This window comes from Parasteatoda tepidariorum, chromosome 8 (assembly GCF_043381705.1).
Source record: "Parasteatoda tepidariorum isolate YZ-2023 chromosome 8, CAS_Ptep_4.0, whole genome shotgun sequence".
In the NCBI taxonomy this organism is placed as follows: Eukaryota; Metazoa; Arthropoda; class Arachnida; order Araneae; family Theridiidae; genus Parasteatoda; species Parasteatoda tepidariorum.
The window spans coordinates 60,977,202-60,995,137 of NC_092211.1; the positions used below are offsets into that span (position 1 = coordinate 60,977,202).

General features: G+C 29.0%; 1 protein-coding gene and 1 long non-coding RNA gene across 6 annotated transcripts in view; one reads left to right on the plus strand and one right to left on the minus strand.

The window, feature by feature from the left end:
• The first annotated feature begins 2,003 nt into the window (after window positions 1–2,003).
• LOC139426203 (uncharacterized) overlaps window positions 2,004–17,936 on the plus strand; it is a 125,937-nt gene continuing 110,004 nt past the window's right edge. Inside the window, exon 1 of the long non-coding RNA XR_011637407.1 lies at window positions 2,004–2,167. This is a non-coding gene — a long non-coding RNA (uncharacterized lncRNA). The remainder of the gene's footprint in view (window positions 2,168–17,936) is intronic.
• The window catches only part of LOC107449509 (paired box protein Pax-6), a 193,686-nt gene continuing 178,650 nt past the window's right edge, over window positions 2,901–17,936 (minus strand). For 3 of the 5 annotated variants that reach the window (XM_043052175.2, XM_043052183.2, XM_043052180.2), the window contains 2 exons: window positions 12,099–12,286; window positions 2,901–7,498 (listed from right to left, as the gene is read on the minus strand). In XM_043052175.2, coding sequence (XP_042908109.1) covers window positions 7,244–7,498; window positions 12,099–12,286 — 443 coding nt within the window. In that variant the 3' untranslated portion in view covers window positions 2,901–7,243. The remainder of the gene's footprint in view (window positions 7,499–12,098; window positions 12,287–17,936) is intronic. The other 2 variants (XM_043052189.2, XM_043052195.2) reach the window with 1 other exon arrangement.

The window sequence follows — 17,936 nt, forward strand, 5'->3', positions numbered from 1 at the left end:
TTTTTGAACAATAATTATATACGTATTTCCATTTTATATAAAAATGATGATTCTTACATCAGTAATTTCTTATAAAATGCTAGGAAAATGCTGTAAAATGCCCTTATGTTAAAAGCAAGAAAGAAAGTAAAGAAAACTTCAATTTATGTTAGTTTACGTATGTATAATATTTTAAAACTCTGCATGGTAGTTTTTTTCCTAATGTTTAAAATAATTTCTGGTGCAATGTAATTAGGGTAAAATTGCTCTAATTTTTTAACTATCATCGATCATGTTCCTTTATCTATCCTAAGAAACTTGTTACAACTTGATTGCGTACGGTGTGCGGGCTATCCTACGAAATCTATGTTAAGTATTTTAAGTTTTTATAACATCATACAGGGTAGAAATATAAACTAATTATTCGTTAATGTGTAGTAGGTGGGTTTTAATTTTAGTGAAATTTAAAATACTATATAAAGTAAATGAAATTAAAAATTATACATCGCCCCCCTAACCCACATCAACGCCCCCCATTTTTTCAGGGCCACTTAACGCCCCCCTCTAGGTTTCAAACGCCCCCAAGGGGGCGTTATTGCCCACTTTGAGAAAGACTGCTCTACAGCATTGGATTTTAAAATAAAACCTTGATAACAATTTTTTAATAAAATATAAGTTGTTAGTTTCACTAACGTTCTTTATAAATGATCCGAGTACTAATTTTCGATTGAAATATTGTCAGTGTAGTGTTAAAATAGTGCAAAATTTCGGATAGTTTTTCTCAAATGGACAATCTTATGATTTAAGTTTAACACTTATTTTTTCAATCTTTGTCACTCTTCAGCGCTGGATTACAAAATAAAACATCGAAAAAAATTTTTTTTTTAAATAAAATATAAGTTATTAGTTTGAGTAACATTCTTTTTAAATAACATGAGTGCTATGTGTCGATTGAAATATTGTCAGTGTACTGATTAAATATTGCAAAACTTTAAATAGTTGTACCAAAATGGGCACTTTTATTATTGACGTGAAGCATTTTTTTTCTTCAAATTCCTGTTACTCTACAGCATTGGATTATAAAACAAAACCTTTAAAATCCTTTTTTTATATATATATATATATATATATAAAATACGAGTTAGTTTGACTAATGTTTCTTAAAAGTGATCCGGGTACTAAGTTTCGATTGAAATATTGTCAGTTTATTAATAAAATATTGCAAATTTTTAGAAAGTTGTTCGAGAATGGACACTTTTATTGTCTATGAGAAACATTTTTTCTAATTGCTGTCACTCTTCAGCATTGGATTATAAAATAAAAACTTGAAAATTATTTTTTTTTCTATAAAATATGAGTTGTTAGTCTGACTTATGTTCTTTAAAAATGATTCGAATACTAAGTCCCTAATGAAATATTGCCAGTGTATTTATAAAATAATGCAAAATCTTGTATACTTGCTCTAAAATGGAAATTTTTATTATTTAATTGAAACATTGTTTAATTTGCTGTCACTCTTCAGCATTGGATTATAAAATGTAACCTTGAAAATCATGTTTTTTTTTTCAAACTATAAGTTGTTTGTTTGATTAACATTCTTTATATATGATCTCGAATGCATACCCGCCAAATTTATACATTTATACTCATAAATTTTCTTTGCATTTTGCGTAAACTTTGACCCACCAAAGAGAGATTATTATACATTTATATATATGTAGAATTTATTTAAATGTAGTGATGGTCAAAAAACATTTTGGATTAAATTTATAAATGTAAAGAATTAATAGAAAGCATACATTTTACTAACGCTTTAAACGTAAAAATGAAATTTTACGCCAAATGCGTAAAAGTTGGCAGGCATGCGAATGGTGTATATAATGGTTTATATGGTATAAATGTTATATATGGGGTAGAATGAAACACTGTCTGAGTATTGATAAGTATTGTATAATTTTGGATAGTTTTTCCAAAACGGAAACTTTTATTGTTGAAAAGGAACAAATTTTTAAAGCCGATCATTTCTCAGAACTCAGTTATAAAATGAAATTTAATAAATGTTTTCATGAAATGTAAGTTATTATTTCGATTACTGTTCATTTTAGGTGATTAGATTGACATTTTTTAAAGCCGGTCATTTCTCAGAACTGAGTTATAAAGTGAAATTTAGTAAATGTTTTCATGAAATGTAAGTTACTATTTCGATTACTATTCATTTTAGGTGATGAGATTGAAATTAATTAACTTATTCTGTTAGGTTCTACTTGTTTCTTTTGAAGCAAACTATTGCTTAAGGCTAGGAATAACGCTTACTCTAATGCTGCATAATTTGGGCTCATAAAAATTTGCAAAAACTCAGAATACGGCATCGATTTTGATAGTTTTCATCTAGGAGGAAAAATGTCGCCAAATTGGCGATTTTTAAAGAAGTTTAAAAACTTTTGAAATATTTAAGGTATTTGTCTGTTCTAAAATTCAAATAATTCTTCACATCAAAATTATATTTTTAGTATAAAATCATCGCATTGCTTCAAATGTAAGACACTTAAACTATGGCTTTTTTACTTTCCTCGGTAACAGAGCTTCGATAAACAGCTTGCGATTTAAGATTTAGCCAACTCTCCTGTAAAAGTAAAATTGTATGGATTTCTTCGATGTTAAGACAACTTAGAAGATTTTGATAAAATTTTTTGATTTTTTTTCCCCTTTGGTGCAAGATTTTTCTCTTACAAGATTTTTATAAAATAATTTGTTTCTCCCTTCCGATGCCTCATTTTTCTAAGAAACATACTTTTCGGCTCGAAATATTGAGTGTTTCTTTGCGAGATCTTAAATGCTCCAATACTGAAGTGTAATTATCTGCCTGGGATAATTATTTTGCAATCTAAATTAGTGAAATAAAGACTAATAAACATTTGATATAAAATGATAAGTTATATTTTATTCACATTGATGCAATGATTACATATAAAATGCAATTTGAAAACAAAACCAAAATTAAGGTTTATTACAAATATGAAAATGATAATGGTATTACATGCATACTGTAGATGTTGCTTAAATTGCTCTAAATATACAGTTTTTGTAGATAAGTTTATTTAAAAAATGTAAAAGATTTATACAGTAAAATAAATACTTTTAATTTTTCATGGCATTTCTTAAAATAGCAATTAACTTTACATAGAGAGAGTATGAAAAATTTTATTATAATTTTGAAAAATAATTATTAGATTTTTTTCAATTTTTCATGTACAAAACATGTCTACAAAAATAATACAGAATATCAATACTGACAGGTTAATGTAAATATGGAATACTACCATAACACTTAAACTAGATTTTATTTTTGCTTTGATTATTTAAAAATCCAGAATATTTTTTTTAAAAGTTGCCTTTTTTTCCCTTAAATTTTTTATACATAATTGTCTTTCCGAAGATTTGTAGTTTATAATATTTTTAAAATACTTTTTAAGTAAATAATTTATTTTAATTTAGATGAAGCATTTAAAGAATAATTCTGATTAGATGTTATAAAACAATTATGTAATAAGATCTAAGTTTTTTTCTTTAAAAGGACTGGGTTTTTTTCTTTCAAAAATAAAAGCTATTTAATTGATTCATTGATTAAAATAAAGCTTCTTTTAAAAAATTTAAGTTATGATTAAATGTTTATAGCTCTCTATAATAATTTATTTATTTAACTTTTCTTATTCTATTTAAATTTTCAGGTCAATATGGAACACAAATTATATAAAAATTAGTTTTGTAGAGCCATGTGCTATTGATTTGATGTACTAGTAAAACATTGATTGACCGAGAAACCTGATTTATGATTCAAATCTAAAATACTATATATTTTAAATAATTAATTTGACATTATTGTATATACTTCAAATTTTTAATGTAATGTCAAGACAAAAAGAGACCACTCTATCAGATTTTATTGTAAATGTATAAAGGTTAGTCATCTGTATTTGTTTATAAAAGAAACTATTCATTTTATGAGAATTCAAACGAAAACAAAATGTCATGCTTTGTGTTGTTTTTCAAAAACTGGTTTTACATCAATTATGTGACTTGATTTATTTTCTAAAATTCTAATCACATACTTAATTTTCCTCTTAAAAAAAGTAATTTATATGCAATAATATTGAATTCCGATATTAAAGTAGATCATATAATCTGATATATAAACAACATCATGTTGTTTTTGGAATTTATTCAACCGTGTTACACAATGTTTGATTTTTTTATTTTTTTTTTTATTAGAATTACATACTAATTGCCTGCGTATTCATGCATGAATTTTTAAACAGAATATTTTCTTGTAAGTTTGAAAATATTGCATTTAAAAAAATACCCATTCTTAAATCCATATTTTAATGTTATTTTTGAACTAAAAAATACGGTTATTTTCCTTGAATTTTATTTAGCATTTAATAATCCAGCATTTGAATGGATAATGCTTAGTACACTAGATGAATTGTAATTTGCTGGAGTTATGTATTCACTAAATAAAATATATTTAAATAAACTTACAAAATTTTCACAATCTGCAATCTGCACAGTTGTATAATTTGAAAGTTTATTAATTTTTTTGTACCTTTAATTATTAGTCTATTAATTTTCTTGTACCTTTAATAATTAGTCTATTAATTTTTTTGTATTCAAAAAATAATGCGCTACTGTAATGAGAAGAACAAATTTTTTTTTATGTGGATATGATTTTAAATAAAGAAAGCGATAATGAAAACGAATTTTATAAATAAGGAAAATGGTTATGAAAATGACTTTTATAATTCTAATTATTTTTAAAGTTGTTTTCGATTTATTTAAAATATTAAGCTTTTTTGAAAAAAAAGCAAGCTCTATTAAAATACTTTTCGTTGCAGCAATATACATCTAAAGCTATAAAAGCTTTACTCAAATTAAGTATGTCTACAGCTATATGCTTAAGTTGTGTGAAATATAGTTTTATTATTTAAAAAAAAAAAGAAATTTATGCTTCCTTCTTTTTGTATTTTAACGCTAAAATATAAGTTTCCTAGTAATTTTGCAGTTCCAGGAACAAAAAATAGTTAAACATTTTTATGCATAAATGCGTAAACTTTGACTTCTGTACACTTAAATTTATGAATTTAGTCAGTTATATATACTTAAATTTTTAATCAGGTTTTTTTTCCAGTACTTCAACACTACCCTATCAGGTCCAGATTTTTGAGCGTATGACAAGTATAGTTTGTCTACGCTAAGAACTCCCCCCTCCACAAAGTTTGCGACTGTCTGCTGCTATGGAAACAAGAATAGCGCATTTCAGGGAGGGTAGCTTCTCTTCACTCTAGGGCTAACAAAATAGACTGAAGAAAAATCTTCCCTTTCTTTCGCCAACCTGATATAAAACCTGTCCTAAACAGTAACCCCACACCCCTATTTGAAATGGTTATACCTTGTTACCATAGTCAACGCTACGGATCCAGACGGTTCGGGGAGTTCTTACTGTAGACAAACTATAAAAATATCCTTACATGATTTATCACAACAATGAGTGATTTGCTTCTTTAATTCGGTATTTGAAATCGCAGTAAAAGCAGTTTTTTTTTTTCAATTCATATATTATTACTTATGATCTACAACAAAAATCGTGAATTCTTTAATCAGATCAACCGGTTTCTGTTCGGATCTTAACACATGTTATTTGGAAGGATCTGCAGTAAAATATTTTCATTCATTGTCAATGAATTGTGTTTATCACAATTTTTAGTTGTGGTGTTCGGAAATGAAAATTTTTAATTCTGAATCAGATCAGACTCTTTTTTATTTCCAATTTAAACCCATATCATTTCTAGAATTTGCTTGAAAGTAGTTTCACTAGAATGTTATTTGTCACTGGATTATCATTCCCCCCCCCTTCCCTTTTTTTTTTATTTGTACGAATCTGAAACAAAATTCGTTCATTCCAAGTAAGATCAACCGGGTTTTTTTTTTTTCAATTCTAAAAACATACTACTGCAAATACTTGTTTTAAAGCACTTTCACCGGATTATATATTTCACTGGGTTCAATTTTATTTCAATTTCACACAATTGATAAAACAATTTATACAATAGCTTTATAATAATTACCAAGCAACTATGTGAAATATAAAATTACTTAAATAAAAACAAAATCTGGATACGAAGGGCTTAGGGTAATAAAGTGTAAAGCCACATTTTTTTCAAAGGTGTAATTTTTTTTACGTCATATTGTTTTGTAATATATATATATTTTTCAAGATAGATTACTTACTCGTTTATGAAATTTCCACTAGATGGCAGCATAATGGAGAGAAAGACTCATTGACTACGTAGAAATCATGGCGTTTTACCGAAAACGCTCTTTTGAGCTATTTAAAAAATTTAGTTTATCAATGTCTTACCCTAAGCCTTTCAAATGTAGCATATTATTTGTGCACAATTTAAATGATTTCAAGTTACAAATTTAGTTCTAAATATTAGATAATTCCTTCAGTGGTATATTCTTAATATTATACCGTAATTTTGGGTAGTTGTATAAATTAAGTTTATTATACGACAATGGATTCAACCGTTTACTTAGAGCAAATAAATTTAATTCAATATTTCAAATAATATTAAGATCACATTTAAGCAAACAGTTCAAATATTTAAATTAAGAATTTGAGTAGGTCAAACTTCATTGTTCAACCTAGATTTCGCTTTAAATATTCATCAAGCTAATTTCACAAACCACCAGAGTCAACTGTAACTGTTAACCCTTTTTGAAAAGTCTATGTACAACGCAGTTAGAAATCACACTTAACCCCCTCTCACAAAAGAGAATATTGCAGATGTTCACATAAAATGTGAGAGAAAGATTGTCCAGTCTACTCCGATATGTGTATTATTTTCAATAACACTCTACATTCCATTCATAAAAAAAATCGATGCAAATGTATAAAACTACAACCTTCATGACGAACGTGAGAGAAGGTCGTGAAAAGTATCTCAGATCTAAATTGTTGCCAAATCTTAACAACAGATGGCATTAAAACCCATTAGGATGACTCTCTAAGCAAAATACTTTCTCACACAATGAAAGAGAAGACACATAATGAGATGCAGTTTTATGATGTGGCAAGTTACCCAGCACGTAATATGCTCATGCGAGGCTATCAGTGCTGGACCTGATGGACATTGCCTAGTTGTAAACAGTTTTATGGTATTCATGAATGATTCATGGCCACTGAGAAGATGCTCAAGATAGATGTTCAGTCGGAAGATGGAGATGAGGATGTTTGTCGAGCAGCTGGAGTGAAAGCAGAGTTCTCCCCTCCCATCTTTGGTAGATGATCCATGATCCTTGGTGGTTGTGGCGGCTGACTAGTTGGTCCTACTGGTTCTGGTGAAGGCACTGGACTGAGGCTTGGGGTGGGCGATGTAGGAGGGATGACTCCATTGACGGGCTTCATCATATTCATTCGCTGGTGGCGTCGCCATTTTGCTCGTCTGTTAGAAAACCAGACCTGTTTCAAACAATCAACATAAACTGACTTCAAGAAGAAGATTCAGTCAAAATTTTTGATATTAATTACTATTTAAGTTTTAAAAAGTTATACCACACTTGCCGATTTCCCTGACCGTTGGAGGGTGATTTTCTCAAGTATTTAGAGTTTTAGCATAATTTATAACCCAACATTAGAATTAAAATGATTTTTGCTATTAAAGTACTTAAATAATTCAATGTTACTGTGAATGACTAAAATTGGTGGTTGTTGACTTTCACCTGTGAATGTTGACAATCACATAGTCGCATTGGTAAATGTCCAAAGTATATACCAGGTCTAGTTAAGTGGCACTGTCCGGTATAAATTTGCCCGGCATGCCCTACATCAATATTTTTAAGGTTCAGTGCCACTTCCCGGTATGCCCTACATCAATGTTTTTTTAGGGTCAACCGGTTTAACCGGCAGTGGCACTGCCATTTAACCGGTACTCCGAACACTGATGTTTCTAATCTATCCTCAGCAGATATTAAAACATGGAATAAATGTAATTATATCAACGAGCAAATTAATAGTAAATATTTCGGACATTCACCAAAGCAACTTTGTGATTGTTGACATTCACCGGTGAAAGTCGACATTCTCTTGATTTCGGTCATTCACGGTTACATGTATATGAAATATCTGAATCTCAATTTTTAGTGTTAACGAGACTTTAAGAACATTCAATTACTCTTAATTGTTATTTAACTATTACTAAAAATAATGAGAGATGTCAAATACTACACTATTTATCAAAATATTTCATAGAGTGGTGGACTATTTAAAACCTAAAGTTTTCAAAAATTTTGCCAACATTTTAAAAGCTTTACAAACACAGAGCTGGAGCAAAGTGGCATTTCATATAAACTTTTGATCCATTTACATGTAGTGGTAGGGAAAATAACTTTAAAACAAATTATGTACGATATGAAATATGATTCTAAGCATGTATAACTTTTGATCTAATGATCGGATTCTGACGTTCATGGGGGTGACCTCAAACATGGTAATTAATTAGTGCAGACGATAGTTAAATTACGAAATTAGGCGAAAAAATGTACTTTCTCTGAAAAACATTCTCTTTTTCAACATATTCGGATTTCGGTCCCTCAAATATAGGGGATAGCCGCGCCATATCGCGTTTTTCGCCATATCTCGAGATCGTCTTAAGTGAATTAAAAAAATTTTGAACATAATTACAAAATTCGTATATCCAAAGATAATTCCATTCAGCAAATAAATTTTATTCATTATTTTACTGAATAATACTTTAAAATTGCAAGGTATGCAATTTTTTACGCCATTTTGATGTATGTAATTTTACATGGCAATATACTAAATTTGACCAAAATCTTTTGAGCGAATTGGCAGGTAGCATAAGCAACAACATTTACATTAATTTAAGGATAGTTTTTCAAAAATATTTATTAAAAACAAATATATTAAATTTATGCTTTTATGCAAATTTGTGTATGTTACTACATAAATTTATGTAAATTTAACGTTTCACATTTTGTCTCATCAATGGTTTATAGGTTTCACAGCAATACATTTCTGAAATGTTGCAGTACCTTATAATGAAGTACCTTAGTTAAAGTACCTTAGTCTTTATATAGTACGAACCAGAAAATATAAAAAAAAAGAAAGGTTTCAATAAAATTATTGTGTTTTTAATATATATTGTCTGAATAATTATATTTTAATATTAATTAATGCTAATGAGTCAGTAAGTGTATTGAATGAAGGAAAAAAAATAACCCTTTATAATCCTTCTTTGTTATCAAGTTATTAGCTAATAGAAATATAATAAATGAAATTCCACCTAATGTTTTTTTTTTTAAAAAAAAAGGATCACCCTTTGCTCTTTCTTTTATTTTTCACCGTTTTCTTTCATCATAAAAGGACATTTTATACATAACCCCCCAAAAAAGGACATGGTAATGTTTGTATATTTGTTTATAACTTCTTTTCACTCCAACTGAATAAAATGCATAAAACTAATAAATGCATGAAAGAGGACAATAAGGTACATCGAATGAAAAATGGCGGCCGACAGAGTGCTACGCAAGAAATAAGAAAAACTTGCTATATCATTGCCCATCAGATAATGGATTCTCAAATTGTGAAGAATGTGTTTGCATTGCTTTCCACGGAATATGAAAAAAAAGACCTTACGTTTTGTGTATATAATATGCATTAGGCAGAACCATTGTTGGCAGACTTTTTCTTTTTTCCTACATCTAGCTACCTCTTTTCATCAGTATTATTATTTTATTATTCATTCTCTATTCTGTGTTTTCTTTTTTTTGTATCCGAGTGTTCCAGTTTTTTTTCCCTAACAGCAAGCTCTCTTGCAAATGTAATCCAATAATCACCGCCCATATCTGGCAACGGCGCTCCTGAATAAACCATCAGAGTTGAGTTGTGCGCGAGCAGGCAAGCAGCTATACGGTCGTCTGCGTTTTCCCGGCAGGCCCCACCCGTAAGACAGACACATCACATGCATGGGCCCCACGCCCACAAAAAGCAAATGCACTCCCTTTCATTTTTACTCCGGCACCAAGAAGAGGAATAAAAAAAAAATTAAAAAAGAGGCCTTAATACAATAAAAATTGGAAATATAAAAAATTAGAAAACGATATTAGAAAAGAACAAAAAAGTAAATTCTACTTTGGTTACATTGAACGTTGCCATGGGCAACTCTGCGCGACCACTTAACGATAAACCTCAGAACCCACGTGATATCATTTTAGAATACTACTGGTAGATGGATGTGACAGCCACGCCCACGATTATTCATGACGTCACTAATAGTAGCTCGTTAAGAAGGTAATTACTCATACACAAAGACTAGTTGGGAGGAAGAAAAGTATTTTAGTCATTACTGTGCATTAATAATGGCTTAAATCGCCCACTATGTGGCACTGGTCAGTGCCACCAATCGGTGCGTGAAGGGTAGCACACGGGAAAAAAAACTAACTAAATTCAAAAATGATTGTTTATGAACACACGTGAGAACATGCATCTGCCTGAAAAGGATGTAGGCTACAAATTGTGTTCTGACTTACCTAATACTGAAATGGGGAATCTTACCTAAAGAAGTTGCGTGATTTTTGTTTTGCGCGTAGAGCTCTTTGCGTGACGATAAAAACTACGAAAAGGACCAGCTCATAAAAATACTCTGAATGGGATATTGCGTTTTAGTTGAACATTGATTGTCGATAATTTAAAATTTTGGAAAAAAAAATATATAATATAAAGATAACGAAAAAATACGGATAAAAATGTAATTATTATTTAAATAGTTATTTAAAAAAAATCCTATACAATATTCCTATATCCTATATAAAAATCCTATATTCTACATTGAATTCTAACTTATTGTATTCCAATAAAATAATATAATACCAACTTAATGTACTCCAATAATAAAAGTGTTAAAGATAAGCAAATATAACAGATTCAACTAAATTACCCCCAACATGTTTCCAAATATTCCATAGAATAAATTTTACAAGAATAATAAAATGCTTGTAAAATTTATTGGAGAGCCCTGATTACTGATTTAAAATTCTTGCTAAGCACTTTCTAGTAAGTGCACAAAAAAATAAAGGAAAATCAAAAGGACTAGTAGAGGTTGTGACTTCTCCCAAAGATTAACTCTAAATTATTAACTCAACCCTCAATTTAATTAAATTGTAGGATTAACTCAACTCTAGAGGCAACAGGACCCCCAGGAACTCTTGTAATATTTTTTAATCAAGCTTAGTTTGTAAGTTCGTTTGATTTCGTTACTTTGAGCTCGTTATGTCATTTTAGCTGGCTAGCGAAGTATAGCCAATTCCGGCTGTTATGCTATTGAATTCTCCATCTAATCCAAATAGCCACACTTTTAGCTTTGCGCTATAAAACTCTAAATTTAATGTAATTTAAATTGTCGTTTCCAGCTATTATGCTTTTAATGTTCGGCTTTTGTGCAGTTAAATTTTATATTTTATCTCATCTAAATGGTCAATTTCGACTGTTGTGCTATGAAATTTTGCATTTTATCTAATCTGAATGGTCAATTTCGACTGTTGTGTCATGAAATTTTGCATTTTATCTAATCTAAATGGTCAATTTCGACTGTTGTGATATGGTATTCTACATTTTATCAAATTCATATAATTAAGAGTTTTACTCAATTTAACTAGGTAATGTGCACATCAAAGATCTTCATATCGTTTAATTTAAAAGTTTGTTCTGCTCATTTTATCAACTAATTCGTTGATTATTTTATTGTACTGACTTGATTTTTAAGATGCTAAAAAATAAATAATATTTTATATTTATTTGAATAATAAATATTTTGCATTCGAAATTAATTTCGTCTTTTATGGTAAAGAATGTTTATAATTATATTTCAACTCTAACAGGCATTTTAGTTAAAAATAAGCATTTTGAATTGGAATTTTATGTGATTTCAAATTGTAGAAAGGAATCACGCTTACTTGAACTCTAACATGCATTTAAGTTAAAAATAAACATTTTGAATTAGATTATCATGTGGTTTTAAATTGTAGAAAGGGATTATGCGTACTTGAACTCTAGCTTCAGATAGATTAGTTTTTGCTGCTAGCCTCTCCCTCGTACTGACGCATGGATAATGTGTTTTTTCAAACTCTTCTTCGAGAACTTCTAATTGTTCAGGGCTGAAAGTAGTGCGATTTCTACGAAACTTGGGCCGATCACCGGAATCAGAACTTGCTCCATCATCCAAATCCTTATCTATTGGGAATAAAAATTTAAAAAGGATCAGTTTATAGACCCAATTGAATAAAAAATTCAATTAATGAAGTAATTTTAAGAATAAGAAAAAGTTAGTGTTTCATGAGAATATGTTCTCTTGGGTTTTTAATGTACTTTAAAAGAACTTTCAAGACTCCAAATAGGAAATTTGCATTGAAACTATGTATTAATGTAGCTATGTGCAACATTGTAACTAAGGTTGTAACAAGATGAAAGCGAATTTAGTTAGCAAACTCAATAAACAATAACTATTGTAAGCAAAATTGTGCATCTTCTATAAACCATAGCTACGTATAAAGATATCTAAATGCAAGAGAAATTCGACAATAGCACACAAAAAATATATGTTACAAAAAGTATTTATTTTCAGTATTTATTTTCATAAAGTATGCGTGAGAAAAATCGATCACAAAAAAGAATGCTACAAATTGTATGTACAAATTGTACAAATGTTGTAGTGTTCACTGTAGGTAGGATTTTGTTGTTAAAAATTCTTTTTAAGAAATGCCATAATATTGAAAAATAATAAGAGAGAAAAAAAGAATTTATAATCAAGAATTAATTGTTAATTATCATTTAAATTGCCAAAACTATGAAAGTTATATATGAAAATTTTCATTCCATAAAATTTTACGATGAAAAGTACCTTAAATACCGGTACTTTTGACCAGAATTTGATCCTGAAATTTTTACCTTGTGTATTTTATGTATATATTTTCAGCAATATTAGAAGCATATGTATTCTTAAGATTTTAAGTAATCAAATGGGAATTAAAAGATTTATAAAAGTAAAGAAAAATTAGATAACTAAAGAAAAATGCGAGAAATTTAAAGTTTTCTATTGCATATCTACCTACTTATGCCCCTCGATGTATAATGAGCTCCTTTTTAATATTATTTATTTATTTATTTTTCATTTTGCTGGGTTTTAGATACTGAGAAATACACACAAAAAAATTGATATTACATTGATGGGGGCGAACCTTAGACCACTAAACTATTTGGATCATTGAATTTGCCAGATTGAAGCTTCGCCCACATTTTGGAATTTGAGCTTTTAACCAAATCTTTTGAAAAAGATATATTTGCTACATTTTTTCCCGTAACGGAAAACAGTATCCGCACAAATCAATTAGTATGTTTAAGTTTTGACCAATGAACCACTAAGATTAAATCTTTGTACTTAAGTCCGATCATTAGATCAAAAGTTGTTCAAGGTGTTCGCTTTTTCATTTTTTGCTCTGTACTCTCAATGATAAATAATTTTTTTCAAATTTTTGGGGTAATTACCTTGTCTATCTTATGAGAATTTTCAATCAGTTTTCGTAGAAGTCTAACATTTATACAATACATTGAGAAATATCTCAATAATTTAACTCACTTCTCACATTAATCGATTTTTTTTCCATAATATTTTACTCTATTACGAAAACGAGACATGCAGTAGTTGCAATTCTAACGAAAAGCAGAGCAACAAATGAAAACGGTGCTTTTTTTTTGTGTGTGCCAAAGTCGATGGCAAAAATGCATTTTTAATGCATTTGGCGTAATTTATTTCAAAATACCCGTCTCTCTTCAACGAAAGGCTACACCAAGTTTCGCATTGATAGCTGATGAAGTATTCATGGGCAATTCCAAACTTTCTCATCTATTATATGTGGTTGCTACGAGCAACTGATGATTTGGTTNGTAGGGAACCGATTATCCGGAATGATCGGGACCATCGCTATTCCGGATAACTGATTTTTCCGGTTTTCTGCATCGCTACAAAAAGCCGTTTTTTTATTTGTTAAACCAAACTGAAAAAAAAAAAAAAATTTGGCTATAATCTTAAAAATAAGAGAAAACAATGAAATACACTAATGATTATTTCCAAAATGATGGTAAGGTAAACATCTTTCAAAAAAGAAAGGAAAATCCTAAAATCTCATGAGGAGAAAATTTTTTTTTTTTTAAAAATGGCGGGAAAATTTATTGAATTTCGTTCCGGTTTTTTGGTTTTCCGGTTTTCTGATTTCCGGATTACGGGTTCTGTACTGTATTAATGTAGCTATGTGCAACATTGTAACTAAGATTGTAACAAGATGAAAGCGAATTTAGTTAGCAAACTCAATAAGCAATAACTATTATAAGCAAAATTGTGTAACTTGTATAAACCATAGCTACGTATAAAGATATCTAAATGCAAGAGAAGCTCGACAATAGCACACAAAAAATATATGTTACAGGAAGTATTTATTTTCATTTATTTTCAGTATTTATTTTCATAAAGTATGCGTGAGAAAAATCGAACACAAAAAAGAATGCTACAAATTGTATGCACAAATTGTACGAATGTTGTAGTGTTCACTGTAGGTAGGATTTTGTTGTTAAAAATTCCTTTAAGAAATGGCAGAATATTGAAAAATAATAAAAGAGAAAAAAAGAATTTATAATCAAGAATTATGGGTTAATTATCATTTAAATTGCCAAAACTATGAAAGTTACATATGAGATTTTTTATTCCATAAAATTTTACGATGAAAAGTACCTTAAATACCGTAATTTTGACCATAATTTGATCCGGAAATTTTTACCTTGGGTATTTTATGTATATATTTTCAGCAATATTAGAAGCATTTGTATTTTTTAAGATTTTAAGTAATCAAATGGGAATTAAAATATTAATAAAAGTTAAGAAAAATTAGATAAGTAAGGAAAAATTCGAGAAATTTAAAGTTTTCTATTGCATATCTACCCACTTATGCTCCTCGATGTAAAATGAGCTCCTTTTTATATTATTTATTTATTTATTTTCCTGAGTTCCAAAGATATTGAGAAATACACGCACAAAAAAAAAATGATATTACATTGATGGGGGCGAACCTTAGACCACTAGACTATTTGGATCATTGAATTTGCCAGATTGAAGCTTCGCCCACATTTTGGCGTTTGAGTTTTTAACCAAATCTCTTGAAAAAGATATATTTGCTATATTTTTTTCCGTAACGGAAAACAGTATCCGCACAAATCAATTAGTATGTTTAAGTTTAGACCAATGAACCACTAAGATTAAATCTTTGTACATAAGTCCGATCATTAGATCAAAAGTTGTTCAAGGTGTTCGCTTTTTCATTTACTCTCAATGATAAATAATTTTTTTCAAATTTTTGGGGTAATTACCTTGTCTAGCATATGAGAATTTTCAATCAGTTTTCGTAGAAGTCTAACATTTATACAATACATTGAGAAATATCTCAATAATTTAACTCACTTCTCACATTAATCGATTTTTTTTCCATAATATTTTACTCTATTACGAAAACGAGACATGCAGTAGTTGCAATTCTAACGAAAAGCAGAGCAACAAATGAAAACGGTGCTTTTTTTTTGTGTGTGCCAAAGTCGATGGCAAAAATGCATTTTTAATGCATTTGGCGTAATTTATTTCAAAATACCCGTCTCTCTTCGACGAAAGGCTACACCAAGTTTCGCATTGATAGCTGATGAAGTATTCATGGGCAATTCCAAACTTTCTCATCTATTATACGTGGTTGCTACGAGCAACTGATGATTTGGTTCGAATGTAAACACATGAAACGAGAAAAAGATTATTTTTTTTATCGTTAATTCTTTTTTGGGTTAGTTAAAGTTTAGTTGTTTGTATCGAAAACATGTTTGATATTTCGAAAGAAACCGACATTAGGTTCTATAAAATGTCAAATTCAAACAAAGTTTCGTTTTTATATGCGTTTCTGAATTCAGCAATTTGGCTTTGATTTTTTTTTTATCCGGCAGACGTATTACTGAGTATTTTTTTTCTTTTCGTGTTTTTTCTTACAAACGAAACTGCTTTTCTTACGGTTCTTTATGCAGCAGTTGGGCAATTACTGCGAGTGTGGCATCTAGATTGTGGTTTTTTTAGAGTTGACAGATGTGTAAGAGAAGTTGCTTCAGTCACTGAAGTTCCCACGACTTAAAAATCTTTTCTCTTTTTTTCCTCCTTCTTTCTTTATTAACAAATCTGTTGCTGTTCCATCAATATGACATTGAATTATTGCAATACTTTTTGAATATTTTTTGTTTGCAATTCAATTTTTGTCAAAAAATGTCATTACAAATCAACTCCAGAAAGTGTCACAAATTTATTTTCCTACGAGAGCGTCAATTCAGTCATAGATTTTTGGAAATATTTGTATATTTGAAAAATATTTTGAAATTTCATCTCATAATTTATTGACAATCAGTATTTTCATAAGAATCGCTAATGGAGCAAAATGTATAATATACTGATGATATGGGTACAAAGGAAATAAATAAGATGATATTTGAAACATTTAAACAATATTTTCTTAAGAATTGAAACTCATTGCTCCTGTCTTTTATTTTTTATAATTTTTATCAATGCTTTGATCTAGCATATATCTTTGTGTATTTTAATAATAAAGCACCTTAAGAATCTTTCATATTAACTTTTATCGCAGAATGAAACATCATGAAAGTACTTTAAAAAAAGAAAATAAATAGTGAAAATTATTTTTAAGAAATTCTAGCTTAGCTAGAATTTCTTAAAAATAATTGACTATTATTAGAAATACAAATTTCTATGTTGCACTAACTAAAATGCCTAGCTTTATTTTTGTCATTCAACAATGGTCTGATTCAGAAAGGAAATTGTAGTGGCATTCAGCTAACATGCAACAATGTGGCGCGAAGAGCTTCAAGATAATATACTATTTAATAAATAAAATGTTGTTGAATGAGAAATTCCTGCTCGAGTCTAAGCAATTAAATTTTAACAAATAATACCCTACTAATTGCTTTAGATCAATCTCTAAAACAAAGCACAAAACCGTCTGAAGAGAAGTAAAATAAATAAGTTCATGTGTATTGCAATTTGCTTCATAAAAATACATGTATACATTTATAAATGACTTTATTGCGGGATACAATATTAAATTATACACACACAACTAAAATTCTCTTCTTGTCTTAATTCAACAATGATACTAGTTCAACGAAAATTGTAATAACATTCTACTGTCTTTCAACAATGTGGCACCAATAGCTTTAGATCTATTTCTGTTTATCGAATAAATTGTTTAGCTGAAAATCGCACAAAATTCGAATAACCCTGTTCAATAAATCTCACATCTTAACAATATTCAATTAGTTTTTTAAGTTTAATCTCTAAAACGAAATGCCGAATATGCTAATGAAAATAAATAATAACAAGATCAATTAATTACTCGAACAACTACGTTACGTATTGAATTTATGAAACCACGACTAATAATTAATAATAATTAACCCCAACTTAATCCTATTCTTGTCTCGAATTCAATGGCAACTGAAGTGACATTCTTCTGTCTTTCAACAATGTGGCACCATAAACTTTAAAGCTGCCGCTATTTAAAAAAATAATAAATAGAGAATTCCTAAAAAGTCAAACAACTCTGAACAATAAACCTCGAAATCTTAATAAACAATACTCCATTAACTGTTCTAGACTAATCTCCGAAAAACAAAACTCTGCTAATGAAAAGCAAAATAATAACAAGTTCACGAAAAATGAAGCATTTGCAAATAAAAACCATTTCCATTTTAAGCTAACTGACTTTGTGGAAGACGTTAGACGAGATTCGCCAAA